The following is a 20390-nucleotide window of genomic DNA, read 5'->3' as shown; positions in this document are numbered from 1 at the left end:
TGGGGCAGGCTGGTCCTCAGGAAAGGCCAGAGCAGAGTGAGATGATGGCTGGGCTCAGGGTCACACTGGGAATGAGGGGTCACCGAGGGCAATGGTGGACCATGGCAACCTGTCACTGACCCATGGAGAGACACATGGGGAGTCACCCAGGAGCAGGACTGTGGTGTTGGCAGCATCTGGAGCTTTCCATGTCTCTCCATGCCAGGGCAACCCTTCATGTCCTGCCCCAGGTGAGGCACAGGTAGAAGTGAGTCCCCTGGTCAAAGCAGTGTGGGACAGGTGCCCACTGTCTCTGCCCAAGGACACTCCATGGAGGCTGGAGCAGCACAGCCCCTACCTGTTTCTGATGAGCTGGGTCAATGTGTAGTTTGCATGCAAGTTCCCCATGGGAACTTCTCCACAAACTGGGAATTTGAGGCTGACCCCTGACTAGAGCTGGCTTCCTTCATGGGATAGGGGGAGGTTGTTCTCAGAAACCTCTCGGGGTCCCTGCTGACATTCACTCCAGAGAGCTGATTTCTGGGGGAACACATCCTTTGTGGAGCCTAGAAAGATCCCAGAGTTGAACAAAATTCTCCCTGGCCTGAGGAGTTGGGTGATCTGCAGTGGGAAGTAGGGATGGGGTCGGTCAGCCAAGACCTACAGCCCTGAAACCTCACCTGTGAAGGCACCTCAGGGACCCCACACAGAGGAGCAGCTCGGGGAGCCAGGGATCCCATGCAGAGACACACTCCAGGCACTGCTCACACAGCTTTGGGGTCCTGCACTGCAGGGACAGGAGTCTGAGCTCCTGTGTCCCATGTCCCATGCAATGGGTAACCTAATCTTCAGTTTCCTGAGGGTTGTCCCACCTCTCCCCATTTTCTGATCTAGATCTCTTGCTGGTCTGGTCCCTCATGCACCCCAGATCTGTGCAGGAACTGCAGTGGTCAGCACAGAGCCCTGGTGACCAGGTAAACAGGAATGTAGAAGCTCAGGGTGACATATGGCTGAGCCCATGAAGGTGGCCTCAATCACCTTCCAGACTCCTCATTGAACTGGTCCAGAGCAGGATTTAGGCACCAAAAGACAGCACTGTGTGCCAAATGAGATGCTTCAGGGTGCCCAGGGGATGGCTCCAGAATCTGGGCCAGAGGCCAGGAAGGACATGCCAGGACATCACAATAAGTAAAACGAGCTTAGGGAAGCTCTTTGTGCTTCCATCCTTCCCTTTCTTCCACAGTGGAACCCAGATGCCACCTCAGATGGACCCCCATGGTCAGAGCTGAATCCCACCCCACTGACCACTGCAGGAGGGTCCCAGGTTCTGCTGCCTCCTGAGCACTGCAGTGACCATCATGGTCTCCATGGTCCAGCTGACATAATTTATTCCTATCATGTTAAGTCCATGAATTCAAAAGATTTTTCAGTATCTGGTACTAAAGGCCTCATCTCCTGAAGTTCTGTAATTCCAGCAGAAACTTAGTCCCTGAGAAGAGCATGAAATCCTTCCCAGAGGTGAGTGTCCCTTTCCATCCCAGAAGGCAGAAGAAGAAAATGCCCACATATTTTTCCCCCAGAGAAAAAATCCCATCCTTTCAGGCATCCCACCATCAGCCTCAGCAGTTGGTAGGGAGCCCACTGCACATCCACCTCTATCCCTGCCTCCTCCTGCTCAGAGAATGAGAGAATCTGGTCTTTGCACCAGAAAGCTGGTCTAAGGGCAAAATAGGCACAGTGGATATGAAACCATCAGTTTTGGTATAAGGGATCTCTGTTATCAGCCCAAGGCACCTGCTGTGCTGGGAAGCATTGGCTGTGGTGGGACAGCGGGATCATTGCTCAGGGGCTGGTGGCACCATCAGAGCGCCTTGGGCTGTGCCTGGCCTGGCACAAGCATGCTCCCTCCTCACCCAGCACCGGGATCAAGGGAGCTGCCCTTGCCTGGGGGACATCTTCACCACCCTCAAATCTGGGGATCCCCATTGCCCTGTCATTGCTGTAGCACTCTCCAGCATTGTCAGCAGGCAGGAGATGTGGGGGCCCCCATCCTCCTGCACCCCCAGGCTCCAGCACAGCCCGTAGGAACCAGGGGCTCCATCCCACTGGAGAAGCCCAAGAGTCCCATGAGGGGAAGAACCCTGGATCTCAGGAGAAAGGACACTGGTCTCCCTGTGTGGGGCCAGAGGCTTTTGTCCTCCCTGCACCGAGCGCAGGGGCCGGAGCTGGGTGATTCCCAGCCCAGAGGGGATGGAGAGCCCTTCCCTCTGCCCGGCCCCCGATGGAGAGGGACCATTCTCTTTAATGCAATGCTATGAATACTCGGGGTCTTTCTGCTCGCTGTTTAATGGATTTGAATGTGAAAAGGTGGTGGAATTGGGAAGAAGGGAAGGGGGGGGGGCAGGCCTCTTTGTTCAGGGATGCTGCTCCAGCCTTGGATTTATTTAGCATTTGGAGGGCTCTGGGGTCTTTCTCTCCTCCCCTGCCCTGCAAAGGCTCGCTCCCTTTTCTGCCTCATGCTTATTAGCATAGCAGCTGCTCAGGAGAGGGGCTAGGCAGGAGAAAAGGATCGAGGCGTCCGGGAAATGAATAGGAGAGAAAAAAAATAGCTTAAAAGGACAGAGGCTTTGAATGAGGGGGAGCAGTCAGTGGAAAATGGGACAGGGGCGGCTCAGGGTTGTCACCGTAGCTGTGAATGTGAGCAAGGAGAAATGTGGGGACCCGCTGGGGATAGGCTGCCTGTCTGGGCACTATGCTGGGGGTCGAGGCCTGATCCTGGCACTGTGGTGTGAGGCCAAGCCTGCCCTTTGCCCCCCAGCTCTGGGCACAGGTGGGCAGTGGGTGCTGAGCCAGCACCTTCCTGTGCCTCCAGGCCGGCTCCCTAGGGCCACCAGGCTGGGTTGGGGTCCCCCATCTGTGACCTCCAAACTGGAGCCTCCAGTGAGAGACCCAGTAAGTGTCACAGCACCTGCCAGTTCCCCAAAGGTGGTAGGGTGCTGGAAATCCAGAAATTATTTCCAAGGGGCAGACTGGGCATGGGATGGGGCACTCAGTGAAACCTTTAGAGCACACTGCAGCAGGTGCCTCCAGCTCCTTCACCCACTCCAGGGAAAGCCCTCCAGCCACTGTGTGATTGAGTGGTTTAGGCATAATCAAAGGAAATCAGGAGTCCAGGGAGCTGCCCCCCAGCTCCTGCCCCAGCTGGAAGGGTGACCACACTGAGACACCAGAGTCTAGTCCAGGGCAGGAAACCCTGAGGGCTGCACACATTTGGAGCCTCTTTGTGCAACTGCATTCATGTGTGAGAACATTGCTGGGGACTGCACATGGGTGAGAAGAGATTTTTCACCTGGAGAAAACAAGAACAGAGACGTCAGTCTTGGGCTGAGAGGAGACTGCAGAATCACTGCTTCCAAGCAGAGGCTCTCCTTGGTTGCAGGATTCATTTGAAGCCAGGATCTGTTCATTGTGCTGTCATGTTTCAGAGCACAAACCATCAGTCCCAGGGTGCTGCTCAGGCTCCCTGTGAAGGCTCAGCCTCAGCTGCCCCCCAAATACGTCACAGCAGAGCCACCAAGTGCTGGCCAGCCAATGTCCCCTCTGTCCTTATCCCCTCCAGCCAGTGCTGTGCATGGCTCTGCTCACTGGGCCCACTCTGCCACTGCTCTGTGCTCGTGTCCACATCCTCTATGCCCCACTGAGGAGGGGTCAGTGGAGCCATAGCCATCCTACCAGGATAAACATGCAGCTGGTTGGGGAATCTTCCCCTTCTGGGGAGCCTCTTCGTAAAAAGAGCCAGGAGAACACCACCAGCACAGCTGGGCTGAGATCTGCCATCACCTGATTGTGCTGCTGGAGATGCTGCTCTCCTTGGCTCGCCCTCAGGGTCTGCTCCCAGCCACAGGACACTCTTGGAGTCAGGCTGAATGAGGCGTTCGCAGTTAAAATGGTTGTCCCAACCCCATCATCGCTCCAGCTGTCCAGCTTTGCCTCTCTCTGTTCTTCTACCTGTCCCTTACCCATCCATCCCACCAGGCCTCTATTACCCATCTCTCCCAGCCAGCCCCTCTCCCTGCATTCTCCTACCCCCCCATGTCCCCAGTGATCCCCCCAGGTCCTCTGCCATCCCTCAATCCCTCCAGCCAAGCACCTTCCATCCTTCCAGATCCTAACCCCATCCACTGTTTTCCCCAAAACCAGACAAACCACGATGTTGTCCTGCTTGACCATTTCTCCCCAGGAAGAGAAACCTGTTAAAAAGCCAAAAATTCCACTGAACCTACAGGTCTGTGTCCCATCCAGGGTGAGACCCAGAGGTCACCTCTCCCTGGGCACCCTCAGATGGGTGCTCATGATGGCAGAGGAACATCACAGCTGCAGGGGTTTTGGGACAAGGTTTCTCCTTTCTCCACAATGGGGCAGTGTCGTTCCTGGGGGCATGATGTGTGCCCTGGGGAGCACTTGCTGCGCCAAGGAGAAATTGGAGCTGCCCCCAATTCCAATCTCCTTGTTGGATGTTCCTACACCGTGCTGGGAACATCCTGGGGAGGACTCAGTCCTCCAAGCATGGGGGTCTGTGGAGAGACAGTGATTTCAGGCCATGAGGGATGGCACCGAAAATACCATGCTCACCTCCTGGCAGTGCGTGAAGCTCATGCGCACCCCAAGAAGAGCAAATAATTAGTCTATGCTGCAGGAACAGGATGACGTGGGATGGATATGGGGGATAGGACCTCTGCACCCAGTCCCAGCACCAAATACTGCAGTAGCTTTGTGTCAGCAGCAAAAACAGGCTGAAACCATCAGCTGTCCTGTCCTGCACGATCTGCTGAGGAGCCTGGTGCTGCTGACCATCCATCCATCCATCCATCCATCCATCCATCCATCCATCCATCCATCCATCCTCCATCCATCCATCCATCCATCCATCCTCCATCCATCCATCCATCCATCCATCCATCCATCCATCCATCCATCCATCCATCCTCCATCCATCCATCTCCATCCATCCATCCATCCATCCATCCATCCATCCATCCATCCATCCATCCATCCATCCATCCATCCATCATCCATCCGTCCATCCATCCATCTATCCATCCATCATCCATCCATCCATCCATCCATCCATCCATCCATCCATCCATCCATCCATCCATCCATCCATCCATCCATCCATCCATCCTCCATCCATCCATCCATCCATCCATCCATCCATCCATCCATCCATCCATCCATCCATCCATCCATCCATCCATCCATCCATCCATCCATCAATCCATCCACAGGGATGGAGCCCAGAATGCCTTGATAAGAGGCAAAACATTCTGATGTTTGGAAATGAGGCCAGCCTGGCTAGGCAGCCTGAGCCACCGGCTCCTCGCCGACACCGAACAGAAGTTGATTGTGATTCTTTTTTGTTAAAAAAGGTAACTCCTCTTTGGGCCGTTGGGCTGCGGCATTATCATAGTCATACAAATGCCCAACAAAGCATCTATTTAAAATGTCCTGAATTTTGATTACAGCCTGTCCCCTCTTGCTTGCCCGCTCGCTGTCTTTCTTTCTCATTCATTACTTACTCCCTGTGTTAAGCTCCCTGAAATTCAAATAAAATCCCACCTCCTCCCCCACATCCATATGTGACGGCCGATTCTGTGCCGATGGCCGGGCTTGACGGATGAAGGGCAACAGAAGAGAAGACAAAGCTGTCAAACCTCGCTGGGCTGTGTTGACTTCCCATTGCCCCCCAGCCCGAGGGGAGCCCGATCCATCTGGTTTGGAGTCAGCAGCACAAACAAAAGCAAAAGACAATGGCAGGAAGCACTTGAAAGTTCAAATTCTTGCTTTGGTTTCTCTTGGAACAACAGCACCTACGTAATGCAGCCGATGGACAATGACACGCAGCCAGGGACAGGCAAAAATGCCAGAAGAATGTGCTTACACCACCAAACCATCCAATATTTTTGTGTTATTGGAACAAAAATAGAAAAGGGAAAGAACAAGAGGGTAAAAAAAATCAAATATTTGAAGTTCCTAGATTCCTTGGATGGGGTTTCTGTAGAGGAAAGCTGCAAAGTGGGGCGGCCATGGGCCTTGGGAGGAGCCTGGCACCAGGGCAGCTGCTGCCATGGGGTTGGGGTTCAGCTGTGCCCTCAGCACATTTCCACTGCTGGGGCCATCACATGTGGGGACACAGAGGGGCTTTGCTGGGCTTGGCTCCAGGGGAGTGCCCAAATAAGGGGCTGCTGGAGACCCCAGCCCACCCCATCCACAGCAGGGAGAGGAGCCACACACAGCAATGCTGCCTTCCTCCAGAAAAACCCGTTCTTGAGGTGGTGGCTGGCCCAGCCCAGCTCTCTGGGGCCCTGGGACAAGGTGAAGATCAGAAGTTGCAGGGCTGAGCTGAGCCATGTGAACCCAGCTCTGTGAAATCCCAAGGCAGGTGCCAGGACAAGGTTTTGCAGCATTCCAAGTGCAAAGGAATGAGGCTGGGATTATTTCCACCCGCAGGTGCAACCACGCGTGCCCTGGGGAACACAGCCACTGTGAGGTTTGGTGGCAGAGGCTGGTGGTCAATGTCACACAGTGCCACACCTGGGGAGGGTAGTGGTGCTCACCCCACACTCCCAACAGATTCGGAGTCAGCAGCTGCCACAGGACCTTGGGTGGAGGAACTCCAGGACCTCCAGTGGTTGTGACTGATGGTTTTGGCATAATCTCTTTTCTCGTGCTCAGTCCATCTGGGTCACTTGGTGCCTGTATTATCTACACTGGACTGCTGCCTGGGTGGTTGCATGTCCCCAGGGCACCTGGGGACACCAGCTGTGTCTGTGCCAGGCACTGGCCCGTGCTGGCAGCAGATGGCACAGGGCTTGGCACATTGGAGTGGAGTTTGGCCAACCTGGAAAGGTCACACTGAGCCTTTTCTCCAGGTTTCCCCCCCCCACACACTGTGTTTGCAGGATGCCACTCCTTGCATCCCTGGGAACCCACACCCAGAGCCAAACTGAGCACAGCACAAATTTCCCTGGGATTTAGGCATTTGCAGAGCTGGCAGAATCATTGATAAAGAGCCTCATCCGGCCTCCCAGCAGTGCCAGCGAGGGAGGCTTGCCTGCATGGTGCCCTCAAAGGCCCGGCCTCGGGCAGGGCCCGGCCGTGCAGGTCCGGGGCTGCCTCTGCCCTTCTCCTCTGCCCTGCCCTTCTCCTCTGCCCTGCTGGGAAGGCCTCCTGAGAGGGGCACAGCCCTGCTCTGAGTCATGCCAGAGGACACAGATGCTTCTGGGGATGGAGGGGCCACGCTGACCTCACCCTCTGCTCCTTCCTTGGGGCCCTGAAGACATCACTGATCCCATCCCCACAGCCTGAGGTGCCCAGGCTGGAATCAAAAAGCTGAGAATGTTCACAGGGAGCTGTGGGGTGCTCAGCCATACAGGCTGGGGCTGCAGCCCCAAAAATGCACCCCAAATCCCCCATCCCAGGATGGGCTGTGAGCTCTCCCCTCACTCCCTGGGGACAAGGAGCTTTTGTAGGAACATCTCGAACAGCACATGCCCATCCAGCACCAGGGTTCGGTCTGAGTCATCTCCCCCCTAGCAGCTGGGATGGGATGGGGCAAACCAGGACAGCCCTGAGCCCAGGGGACTCCCTCCAGCCTGTGGGGAGGAGCCACACCTCCCTCCAAACCCAGCCCAGCCTCCAGGGGTGCCTCCAAACCCTCAACAGCTGCAGGTTTGACACCAGAAGAGACACCTGGGGTCCCAGCCAGCCATCCCCCACAACAGCAAACACCCAGCATGACCAAAAACCACGTGGAAAAGAACAAACAAAACAGCCTTTTTTTTTTTTTTTATAAAAAGATCAATGAAAAATTTATTTATAAATTTCGCACTCTGGGGCTACACGTCTATATCATACACTCAGGAATATGCTGTACTGTACAGACTTTATCCAGTTAGAAATGATCATATAGTGACCCACATACAGCTTCAATATAAGCCTAAAAATTCTTAACATTAATTAACATAATTAAAAAAGGTATTTGCATCTAAAGAAAAATCTACAGAAAAACTCCTTTCTGGAGCAATCTGTGCATCAGCTTCAATGTCTGCTTATTTCACTGACATTATCAATATATTCTTCTTACAAAAATAACAATAATAATTAAAAAGATGACTGCTGGAAGGCAACCAGTCATGCACAAAACAGCCTCCCCCACCTGCCTCTTTTTTTTTTTTCCTTGTACTCCCCGTTTTGGCGTGAAGGGTCAGCAGCACGATGAGCCAACAAGGGGGGTGGGGGGACCCTCATTTCAATTTGAATCAATCTGCATCCCTTTTACTTCTCAGGATCAAGAGAGACGGGGGTGTGGGGGTTGCATAGAAAATTGAAACTCTAGGGACTAGGAAGGGCAGCAGCTTTTCAGTAAAATACAAAGGGATGTAAAAATACATCAACTCACAATTTCAGAGCAAACCCCCTTCCCCGACGTACAGTTTCCCAAAAATCTCAGCGTGTCTAAAGCTCCAGGAGGCTGAAAAGGAACAATACTTTTCTTAAACAACTCACCCAGCAATTCACACAGGAGATTCACAGTCTTAATAGGTATTTTATAAAAATATAAATATGGGTTACATCATGTTGTCTTTACAACACTGGACAGAGCTCCCTTTAGACTGGGTTTATAACCAAGATTTCTTTTTAAAAATCCATCTAGAACTTGGCTTTACAATACACTTTTTAATATCATGTCATAAATGTTATGACATTTCATTGTGGCAAATCCATTTACGTAAAAAAAAATAATGTGCAACCATCTGGTAACAACGATAAAACCTCACTAGGAAAGGTCCTGTTCCCACCCCGTAACTACCGCACAGAAGCACCAGTGGAAGTGCTGGACACCCCTTCCATGCTCACAGAAAGACTTCGGCCAAGCAGTTCCTTGCAAATTACAGCAATAACAGTAGACACTTTTGACAGGGCTTTTTTTCTTCTTTAAATCTAGAGCTTTTAAAATCATCTCAAATTGTTGAAGTGGAAAAAGAACAAAAACGAATGAAAAACTCAAAAAACCACAAACAACTGCAGGTGAAATTATCAGAGACAAAGCAGAATATTCAGTGCAATGGGAAATAATCAGGGCAGACTCTATTTTTTTTGTTTTCTTTTTTTTTTTTAGTTTTAAGACTAGGAAAAGAAAAAATGAACAAAAAAAAGAGGCATATATCCCAAACCATATTTATGAAACACTCACCATCAGCTTCAAACAAAACCAGGCTCACAATCTTCACCCACAAATATATACAGACATGATAAATAGGTAAGACACAACCCCAATAAACCAGCAAGTAACTATTTTCTTTTCTCTTTTTTAATCAGAATGGTTTGGATGCAGGGAGCAAGAGAGGAAAAAGCAGGGAGATGGCAGTGACACGGATGGCTTTAGTGCAGGCGAGAAGAGGGCTGAAAGACCAGCAGGAGAAAGGAGACTTCTGAACTTTTCCGCATTTTCCAAATGGATGTTCTTGTGCCATAGCAATAAAAAAGCAGCATTTGCAATTATACGTGCAGTCACTTCAAAATGCACCTTCGGGTGGCTCGCTCTGCTTTCTCCCTTTCCTTTATAAAGATATATACGGTGGGATATATATCTCCTATAAAAGGCGGGTGAGTATACGTACATCAAGTGAATCGTTCTGCATTGAGAAGTGTTATCCAAGTTTCACCAAAAGAAAAAAATAAAAGTTCCCAAACTCTTTTCAGTAGTTTTCCAGCATCTCTGTAGGCAGCAGAGAGCGCTCGCGCCCCTTTTCTGTGCAAAAGCAAATCCTCTGCCTCTAGAGTTTATTTCACTTTGTTTTTTTTTTTAAAGGAAAAAAAACAGTCCAGGATTTGCTAATCCCCCTTTACACACAAAACCACAAGGACTCAATGTCTTTTCCTGGGATCTCACGTGTGCTAAACGGATTCGTGGAGTGGGTGAGGATGCAGACTTCGGACACCCAATGAAGAACCAAAGCAGAAAACCCAACGCAAAATCAACCAAACCCAGGAGCAATCGGGGTGAGAAAACCACGTCTGTCATATTCCAACGGAGTCGCCTCGACAAAAAAAAAGTCAGCGGTGGGAAACGCTGGGAAAACCTTGGAGAGGAAGAAGGCTTTCCTGCTCCTCCTCGCCAGGAAGCCGCGGCCCATGGACGGGGCATCGGGCCCGGGGCTGGCACCGGAGAGGGGACCCCAGCAGCAGCGGGGGTCTGCGGGGGGGCTTTGGGGGGCGTTGAAATGAATTAGTTTCTGAGCCAGAACACTTTAAATGGGAGGGTCGGGAACAAGGAGGGCTGGGAGGGGGATTAAATATTAGCGGAGAGGGAACGGGGCGGGGGGTGTTAAAGCATCTGCCCAGATGTCAAACTGAAATCGTGAATACTGTGAGTGCAGCCGAGGTAGATGGAGGAAAAAACCCACGTTACAGTAGGAAACAACCCTTGGAAGATTAAAAAAAAATAAACAAACAAACAACCAAAAAACTTAAAAATGTGGCGTGTTCTGCGTGGGGCCCCAAATCTTCGCCAAACCCGCCCCGGGCGGGGGCGGGAGCAGCTCTGGCGGCCGGGGGAGCGGAGAGAGTGCCCGGCATGGCCGGGGCAGCGCGGGCTGGGGGAGAGCCGGCATCGCCGGGCGGGCGGTCCCGGCAGCGGCGGGCGAGCGCAGCGGGGGCAGCCCCGGCATCACCGTGCGCCGGCGGAGTATTTGGCCTTGGTGATCAGGTAGAGGACGATGTCCTGGTGGCCCCCGAAGGCGGCGATGTGCAGGGCGCTCCAGCCGTCGCGGTTGGCCAGGCGGATGTCGGCGCCGAACTTGACCAGGAGCTTGACGAGCTCGAGGTTACCGTCGATGACGGACTGGTGCAGCGCCGTCTGGCCCTCGGGCCCGAAGGAGTTGACGTTGAACTCGCAGTTCGTCATGTTCTGCAGCAGCGACTGCAGCTCCTTGGTGTTGCCGCGCCGCACCGCCTCCTGGAACACCCGCTGGCTGGGGGGCGGCGGCGGCGCCGCGCACGGCGACACCTCGCTCTGGCTCATGCCGCCGCCTCGGCCCCGCCGCCCCGCATGGACGGCAACGGCGGCGCCCGCCCGGGCATGCGGCGGCGGGCGGGCGGTGCTGCGGCCGCTGCCGGGGCTGGGCTGTGGTGCCGCCGCTGCCGCCGCGCCCCGGCCCCGCCGCTCTGCGCTCGCTGCTCCGCTGCCCGCGCCCCGCAGCTCTGCAGCGCCCCGGCCCGCGCGCGCCTTTTACCCGCCCTTTTATTTGCATAACAATGGCACGGCCGTGACGCGCCGCGGGGGCGGGGCCGCGAGCCGAGCGCCTACTGGCCCGAACGAGCGCGGAGGCGGGGCAGAACGAGGAGGCCACGCCCCCTCCACGGGGTGAGCGGGACGGGCGCGGGCGCTGCGAGGGAGGGAGGGGGCGATGGGGGGCGCTCCCGCCCCGGCTTTGCCCGGCCGGCCCGGCCCCGCTCGGCTCGGCTCGGCTCGGCTCGGCTCCGCTCGGCTCGGCTCGGCTCGGGCCCCCCAAGAGGGGGGTCCCAAGTAGGGACCCGCAAGAATGACGGTCACCAAGGGGCTGCGGCTACCCCCGATGTGGGGTGACACCGCGTTGCTGCGGGCTTGTGTCCCCGTGAGCCAACAGGGATGGGTCACAGAGCAGAACAGGGCGTTCAGCTCGCGGGGTCCAGCGCCTCTGCAGGCTCCCAGGGAGGGCTGCACCGGCTTTCAGGGACCCACGGGTGAGATTGATTTAAGGCGGAAAAGATGCAGCCCCCACCATTTACTGCCAGCCCTGGAGCTTCATCAGCCAGCCGATGAGCATGTTCCTGGTGCGGGAGTGCTGGGAGCTGTGGACACCACAGGGAAGCGGAAAGGTCGGGGAAAAAATACCGAAAGCAGTGCATCAACCAAAAACGATGCTGAGGGGACCCTCTGGAGGGGCTCTCTTGGCCTCCCCCGCCCCCAACCCTCCTCCTGTTCCCGTTTGGTCCCCGGGAGCAAACGGCGGGTCCAGGTGGGAAGCGGCGCTCCCGGGCCCGCTCCCACCGCCTGCTGGGCATTTGGTCAGCAGGAGAGGGCGGGAGGTGCGGGGAGAGAGGAAGGAGCGTGTCATAAACCGAGGTGACAGCAGCCGCGCCGGGGCAGCTGGGTGGCAAGCTGCTGTCACCTGGCACTGCTGGCGTGTCCTTTTGGGAAGGGAAAGGGAGAAATCGGCCTACTGCTAAATTCAGCCCCAGCAGATGAAATGTGCCATCACGGAGTGTCTGTTGCACAGCTGGAGGATAGTGGCCTTGAGCTCCGAGTGTGACTTGCCCCACCGCCTGTTCCCGTGGCTTTTCCCAGCAGCTGGAGTAGTCTGGGAACACTCCTGCCCCATCTGGGTCCTTCTCATCCCACCTGGATTTAGGCTGTAAGGAGTTGTTGAAGCAGCTCCTCATTCTCCTCCCATAAGGGGTCTGCTTTTCTAAGTCAATTTCTGCAGCTAGTTCTTCTCATCCCTATCCCCATTCCCATCTTCACATCCATCCCCATCTCCGTTCCCATCTCTTCATCTCCATCCTGTCCTTGTCTCCACCCTCATCCTATGGCCATGCACACCCCCATCCCCATCTCCATCCCCAGCCCCATCCAATCCCCATCCACCCATCCCCATCTTCTCACCCGTGGCCCTCTCATCCCAATCTCTATCCCAATTCCATCTGTCTGGTCTCTGTCTCACTGTTTGGCTTCCTCCGGCCAGAGCTGCCCCGGTCACACCTCTCTAATGTGAGTGTGTTGCGGTCCATCGTTCTCACGGAATAAGAGGGATTGGAATGTTACTGCTGCTGGGGGCTGCAGAACCCCCCTCTGCTCTCCTGTGCCTGTGCAGCTTCTGCCAGGATGTCCCTGCGCCGCTGGGGCCTTGCAGGGCCAGCACAGGGCCCTGCGATGGGCTCAGCGCCCGAAGCTCTGAGGGTCCGTGCAGGAGCCGGGTCTGCCCCAGGACACCGAACAGGCGCCGCCGCTGCCTCTGTGCCGTCCCCGGAGGGCCCCGAGCCGGGCGGCCGGCGGTGGCTCTGTCCCCAGCACCCCAGCCACGGTGTCAGCGGAGCCACCAGCGGCGATCCCTGCCCTGTCTCGGGTGCCGCGGCGGGACGTGCCGTGACTCACGGTGACTCACGGCAGCTCCGGCGGCGCAAACGGCGTGCGGGGAGCGCCGGAGCCACCGCAGTCCGTGACCGGCCCCGGACACCAATCCCAGCAAAGCCATCGCCACAAAGCTGGCAAAGGGAAAGCAGTGGGGTCGTACGGCAGCTTTGCCGGACGTAGGTGCGATGGCCTGGGTGTCGGGGCTCTGCTGTGCCTGGCTCGCCCTCTCCTATTTACTCCTAAATATCCTGGGACAGCTGATTTTGTGTCTTTACTGGCCGTGTTCTGCGAGGTGTAGAGCCCTGCGAGCGAGCCGTGGGAGAGTGGGAATTGCTCACACCTCCCCGGTCTGGGGCTTGGCCAGAGTTACATCCTTGCAAGCAAATCTGCATTTGCCAGTGACATTGGTGAGAAAAAGAGCGCGGGCAGGGACCCAGCCATGCAAATGTTCGGGACTGGCAGGTGGGGGCAGGACTCGGTCTGGGAACGCGGCCAGAGAGGGATGGGAAAGAGCCAAAAAGCAAGGGAGGGAAAAAACGGGAAATAAAAAGATTTGAAAAGCTGAGTTTCAGCTCCAGTTTGTACCCAGCTCTGTAACCGGAGAGGAGCCGGGAGCGGTGTGACGGCCGGGCCAGGCTCCCTGCACGAAGGGGCTGTCGGGGGCCGCGGCCGGCGCTGGGAGGCCCTGCCCTCGCTTTATGGGGCCCTGCAAAACCCGCAGTCCTACCCAGGGATTTACCCGCTCCCTTCTGAGGCGAGGGGGAGACGTGGCGGGAGGCGGGGAAGGGCCCCGGAGCTGCGATGCCTTAAGCGAGCGGTCACGCCGAGAGGCGCGGAACAAATTCCCCTCCTCAGGAGACGTGACGGCCAAACTTCCCCGTGAGAGCCCGTGACAGCCCGCGGGCCCGGCTGGCACCGGCATCGCCGGGGGCTCGGAGCCGCCCCGGGGCTGGGCGTGCTGGGCTGGGCGCGGAGCAGCCCTCTTCCAAAAAGCCGCAGCGGGTCGTGCCCGTCCCTCCCGGCCAGCGAGAGTCCAGCCACCCCCCGAGGCCTCCTCGCAGGGAGCCGGAGAGCCGGAGGACGGATCCGGGGCAGGCGGCAAGGGGGCGTGCCCCCACTTAATTCATTAAAATGTGTCGGAGAGCGTGGGAAAGACGGGAGCTTTTCTTCCCAGCGCAGAGGCGCAGCGAAAGGCGTGCGAGGGAGAGCGCCCTGCCCGCTCGGCTCCCCGGAGCCGGAGGAAGCGCGCAGGTTTCCTCCGCCGCTGGCCACGCCGCCGCTTCGCCTCCCGGCCCTCGGGCAGAGCGGCTGCCGGAGCCCCGATGGGGAAACGCGGGGCTCGGCCGGTGCCCCCGCCCCAGCGCGGAGATGGGGCTGTGGGGATGCAGGGAGCCCAGCCGGGGCTGTGGGGGTGCAGAGAGCCCAGCCGGGGCTGTGGCTGCTACTGGGAACAGCCTCCCTTGTGCAGAGTCACCTCTGGGGACAGGAAAGGGGATCCCTGTGGGGATGAGGTGGGGAAGGGGTCGGGGGGGTCTCAGGAGGGGACACCTGTCCTCCGTCCTCCAGGTGGTCTGAGAGCTGCACAAGCAGGGTCGTGGCCGTGAGATTGGCCTCATGCTTTCCCCACGGACACATCGCACACCAGGAGCCTTCAGTGGCACCCAGACTGTGCCTGTGTGGGCTGGGACCCTGCCAGCCCTGCCGGCAGAGCTCCTGAGGCCAGAGCTGGGGCTTTGCAAAGGAAGCCTCCTGCTCTTGCAGTGAAGATGTGTGGGTGCTCTGTGTCCTCTGCAGGGAGCACAGCACTACAAGAAAAGCTCTCACGAGTGGTTTGGAAAGTTCTGTAGACAAGGGCATCCTCCTGGGACTCCCACACCACAGGGGCCACTGCAGGAGCATGGTCTGGGGACTGCCACTTCCCACGGATGTCACCGTAGATGCTGCTCTGCATGGTCCCTCCCAGCCTGTGACAAACAGGGTTCAAAACCTGAGTGAGATTCAAGCAGGGTCATAACATACACATAGTCATTGTCCTCTGGGACACCCCACAGGTGTCTCTGGGCTGGAGGATGTGGTGCTGTGCTGCACAGTTTGGGTTATCTTCCTGTAGCTTGGCCTTTAACCACTCCAGTGCCTCATCCTGTCAGTCCTTATCCTGCTGGAAATGCTGCACCTCTTCTGAGGCAGCCTGTGGTCTCGGTGTCTGACAGCACAAAGGTGCTCCTGGAGCAAAAGGCCACCAGCTGGGACACAGGTGGAGCTGGAGAATTCCCGCCTGGTGCCACAGGCAGGGATGTCTGGCTGCACCAGTGTCTCAAGGCTGCCAGGCCATGCTGAGGCAACCCTTGACTGATGTCCCTGTGCCCATTGAGCACACGTTCTCCAAACTACCATGGCTCCAGCCTGTGTTCTGCTAAACTGACACCATCACATTTCCCTGACCTGGCGTGCTGGCAGCTGCTTGTGGGGCTTCTGGTCCTGGAAAACTGGCACCTGGAGGGTTCATATCTTCACTTTGCAGGTGCTGATAGAGTTGGTTGGAGATACTGACCTTGGTTTTATGTGCCCTGGGCCAGCCTCCCCATCTTTGGGCCATAATTATTTTGTCCTGGATCATCTGAATGAGCTCCAGGATTGAATCCAGTGTCAGTGCAGGGTTTTGGTGCCAGGAAATTGCCATCTCCTGAGACACATGGTTCTTGGGGGCACTTACCACAGAATCACAGACTGGTTTGGGTTGGAAGTGACCTTTAAAACTCATTTTGTCACACCCCCTGCCATGGGCAGGGACACCTTCCACTATCCCAGGGTGCTCCAAGCCCTGTCCAACCTGGCTTTGGATACTTCAAGTGATCCAGGGGCAGCCACAGCTGCTATGGCCAATCTGTTTGGTTGCACTGCATGGCCACTCCTTTGTGGTGACTGTAGGATGGGGACATGTCATCCCACTGCTCCCACTGCACAGTTCCCCCAGAAAGACTCATTACAGCCCACCAGGAGTGGCCTCTGTACCTGCTGACTGCTCCTTGGAGACAGCCCTGGGATCTAAGCAGGCTTGGGGGTGACACGGCCACAGCCTCCATGGGACACATGCCTGGGGAGTGGTGGAAGCTCATTTGCCTAAGGTCATGCCCACATTTTGGCAGGTAGATGGGAAAGGTCTGGTCCCAGGCCATTCCCCAGGGAGCAAACGGCCCCTGGTTGATGCAAATGTCCCTTCTCAACAGCCACCTCTCTCCTCCCCCCTCACTGAGAGCAGTGACCCTGCCCTGTGGGAGCAGCATTCCCGTGGTGTGGGGAGCACAAGGGCTGGAGTTCACAGGCAGCTCAGTCTGGATCTGTGTCCAAAACGACACTGGTGTGTTTGAAAATGGCAGCTGAGCAACTGGGAGCTCGACTGGAGCATCTGGCTGGAAGACTGGGTCCAGGATGAGGATGAGCAGTGATACAGCCCCTGTCCTCCTCCTCCTCCTCCTCCTCCCGTGCCTTGCTGGCTGCCTTAGGGACCAGCCAGCCCTAGTTCAAGGCACAAAGTCATGCCAGGGAACACTGAGCTGATTTCTGTGAGCCGGTCAAATATGTGGCGAGGTTTCCGCTCCAGATTACAGGAGGAAGGAAGTTTGCTCAGAAGGGGATGGGGATAAGGTGGGGGAGAAGGGAGGGAAGTGCATTCCTGCCTGATGAGGAACAATGTTGATATATTCATTTGTAAACTAAAGCTGGCCTGAGCATCAAACACCTTGTCCCCGTCAGACTCTGAAGGATGTGCGGGAGTACACAGGGAGAGGAGAGGAACCGTCTGACATCCGATGCAGCGTGTGGTTTCCCAGGGCTGAGGGATAGATGCTGCTCAGCCAGATCTCATTCATGATAAAGAGCAATAAAACCCTTCCTCAGTGCTGTTCCATCCCAGGGTCCCTCATGATGACATCCTGTCACGCAGAGGCAGGGCTGAGCACAGGTGAGGCAGCCGGGGATCCACGGGAGCCCACCCAGAGCGCTTGTCCCTGCACAGCACTGCTGCAGCTCCCTTCCCACGCAGGATCAAACGGCTCCATAAAACCAAGGAGGGCTCATTACTGCCCTAATAAATGTTAAACATTAGTATGACACAGACAATGGGATTTTGTAATTATTTTTTTAAGCGGCCAGATAAGGAAACAATATTGTAGGCTGATTAGAAAGCTGCTTTAATTCCCTTTGATATGTATCCATCATTCAAAACTGGACAATTTATTACCTCCTGGATGCTCCTCAAGGCTAATCTCATGTGGAATTCGCTGTTGACCGTGTCTATGGTTGGAGGTGACCTTGCTGCACACTTCCCACCATGGCACCCCCTCCTGTGGGCAGCAAGGAGGAAGAGGTGCTGTGTTGGGTCCCAGCCACTGCTCCTGTCCCCATCCCCAGGAGCTGGACAGAATCCTCTAGAAGCTGTTTTGTGCCATGTCCACAGGCACACACTGCTTGCTGGGTTCTGTCCTGGGTGGGTGTCCTAGAGCAAGTCCCAGCCATGGGACCCCGCCCTAGCACAGCCCTGACTGTAAGCACAAGAGCTCAGCTCTCAAGCAGATAAAATCCTGGAGCTGAGCAGGAGGTGACCCTGCTGTCCCCAGGGATCAGAGGGAAAGGCACCTTCTAGGCAGCTGTCCCCAGGTGAGGGACAGGGCTGTGTGTCCCCATCTCGTGTGAGCTTCCCGCCACAGCAGAAGCAGTGGCAGATGAATGTGGAACCACAGCTCTGGGAAACCCAGCAAGCAAAGGCCAGAAGTGCCCATGAGTGGTCGGTCAGATGTGCATGTGGCTCAGCAGCTTCCCCTAAACAGGACCTGGAAAGGTTAATCCCATTTTGGAGAGTTTTATTTCATGGCAGACAAAGCAGTGCACATTGTGGGGGCCAGCAGTGCATCATTCCTGCTTTGACTCATCCCCAGTTTCTGCCGTCCCAGAGCAAACCCTGAGGAAGCAGGATGCTGACACAAGGATGAGTCTGTGTGGAGCCTGAGGGGCTTGGGCTGCTCAGTGCCCGGTACTGGCAGTGTGGGGGTGGCTGCCTTTTAGGGTCACTTGTACCAATTAATGCTCAGGCATTAATATTATGGATCCTATGGAAAAGAAGACTATTTAAAGTGGGAAAATGGTGTGTTTCTTTTATTAAAGCATTGAGCTAGAGGGTGAGATGTCCCTGGGAGGAAGGAGCCCCTGGCAGCATGTAGCCAGGACCTTTGGAAGAGGGAAAATGAGTCCTGCACTGCAGCATGAGCTGCCTGGGCCAGTGCTTCACTAGCCCATAAATGTCACACCTCAGCCAAGAACTCCTCAGGCCCTCTCAACAATAACAGCAAGGCCTGGCAGTTAAAACAGATTAGAGGGGGAATTTTGCAGATGATGCTCTGTTCAGGATGGAGTGGTGTGAGCCTGGCCATTGATCAGGAGACACTGGGCAGCAGCCCCCTGGAGCTTCAGGACCTGCCTGGCATCTCCATGGTGAGATGCAGCCTCCTCTGGCCAGTCCCACCAGTGATTCCAGTTCCTGGTATTAGTGGGCCCACACACCTCCTTGTCCCTGCTGTGTACCCAGTGCAGAGCCTGGGCACGGGCTGTGCTGAGGTGTCTCCCCAGGGGAGGAAGGGGCTGGCAGCTTTGGCACCAGTGGGAGCCCCTCAGGACCAGCCTGGCCCTGCTGGGGCACCCCAGGCTGCAGCACAGGGGGTGCAGGTGCCAGTGGGCATTGTGGTGCACCAGGAATTTCCCTGAGCCCAGCAATGCTCAGCCTCCCCAGAGCTCTGTGCCTGTGCCCGCCAGCTGCCTCCAGGAGTGCTGGGAGCGCAGGGCCAGGGTGAGCAGGATGCTGGGGATGGGCTGAGGCTTGGCACATGTCCCACAGGCTGGCAGTGCTCAGGGTGCTCTCTGCCCTGTGCTGCTGTTGGGGATGCAGCTCCTGCTCCCCATGAGTGAGAGGGCAGAGAGGCACTGGGGTGTGTGGGTGAGTGGAGTCTGCACTGCTGGGGTGGTGGTTTTGTTCAGCAGAGCCCTCCCATCATCTTGCCATGTGTAGTTTGGAGAGGGGCAGAAATAAAGCAAAGGGCCCATTCTTCAGCCACCTCTGCTTTAATGATCTCATAGAGGCCATGTATTTTTGGGCTGTTGCAAACCACTGGTGCACCTGTGACAGTGCTCTCCGTGATGGATCCCAAAATGAGAGCTCCTGCCTCCCCACTTCCAGCCTCTCTCCAGAAACCCACAGCCCAAAATCTGCTGAGGTTCACCAGGCAGTCCCAGTTCCCCTGGGGAGCCCCCATGCTTCTCCTCAGCTCAGCTCATAGATGCTCTGTGTGTCCCCAGAGGCCACAAGAACATCCTGAAACTGGGACACGACGCGTCCAAAATGGGACCCTTCCCAAAATACTTTCCCACAGCAGGTGCAGCAGTAGAAGTCAGTGAGCTCTGCTCTGTCCAGCACTCCGGGGGGGATGGCAGTGACCTGCAGGGCCGTGTCCCCTGCCAGCCCCGTGGCTGCCCCACACAGCTCCGTGCCCTCTGCCTGCTCGCCGTGTGGGGCGCAGCCAGCCTGGGCAGTGTCACAGCCTGGCACGGTGGCACCGCAGCTCCGGCTCCCCGGGCAGCCTGTGGAGAGAGGAGACAGCAGACAAACCACCAGCCACCGGTGTCATGAGTGGAATCTGTGCTTAACTGAGTGAGCCACCCTGTGATGGGCCTGTCCTCCCTGCAGGGCTCCAGGCTGTGCCCTGCATCTCAGGGAGGAGCATCCCCTGAATTCGGGTGGTTGTCACCAGCACCCAGCAGCTGCCTGCCCTGAGCGTGGCACCCGTGCAGCCACTCGCTCCCCTGCAGTTCCTTTGCCGTGTCCTGGGGCCTGTCCCGTGCTGGGTGATGGCTGCAGTGCTGCTGCTGCTGCTCTGGGTGTGCTGGCTTCCCTCCCGGTCACAGGCCAGGCCAGGCTACTCTCTGAGCAGGGCTGTGCCCCCATGCCCGGCTGCGTTATGGGGCAGACAAAGAGCAGGCAAACCCCTGCTGCTGCTGCTGCTTTAATCAAACCGCCACCGGGAACAGTTGCCAACGGCACCCTCGACTCTCCCGGCCTGCCCACACAGACCGGGCCTTGGGCCCCTTCCCCAGTGTGTGACCTCCCCCGTACCCTGGGCAAGGGGCACAGTGACAGTGACGTGGGTCCCTGAGCTGTCCCCACACCCTCACACCCCAGTGCTGCCCC

At 56.5% G+C, this 20390-nt stretch overlaps 2 protein-coding genes across 4 annotated transcripts in view; both read right to left on the bottom strand.

Annotated features, from left to right (window-relative positions):
• Window positions 1–7847: 7847 nt before the first annotated feature.
• NRARP (NOTCH regulated ankyrin repeat protein) lies at window positions 7848–11220 on the bottom strand. Its single transcript, XM_064727984.1, has one exon. It carries the CDS (start codon window positions 11063–11065, stop codon window positions 10712–10714), a length of 354 nt encoding a protein of 117 aa, XP_064584054.1. The 5' UTR covers window positions 11066–11220; the 3' UTR covers window positions 7848–10711.
• A 6018-nt stretch (window positions 11221–17238) lies between these two features.
• EXD3 (exonuclease 3'-5' domain containing 3) overlaps window positions 17239–20390 on the bottom strand; it is a 253697-nt gene continuing 250545 nt past the window's right edge. For all 3 annotated transcript variants that reach the window (XM_064727600.1, XM_064727599.1, XM_064727601.1), the window contains one exon: window positions 17239–19783. In XM_064727600.1, the coding sequence (XP_064583670.1) occupies window positions 19467–19783 (317 nt within the window). In that variant the 3' untranslated portion in view covers window positions 17239–19466. The remainder of the gene's footprint in view (window positions 19784–20390) is intronic.

This window comes from Zonotrichia leucophrys, chromosome 17, assembly GCF_028769735.1.
Source record: "Zonotrichia leucophrys gambelii isolate GWCS_2022_RI chromosome 17, RI_Zleu_2.0, whole genome shotgun sequence".
In the NCBI taxonomy this organism is placed as follows: Eukaryota; Metazoa; Chordata; class Aves; order Passeriformes; family Passerellidae; genus Zonotrichia; species Zonotrichia leucophrys.
This window is presented reverse-complemented; position numbering and strand designations above follow the sequence as displayed.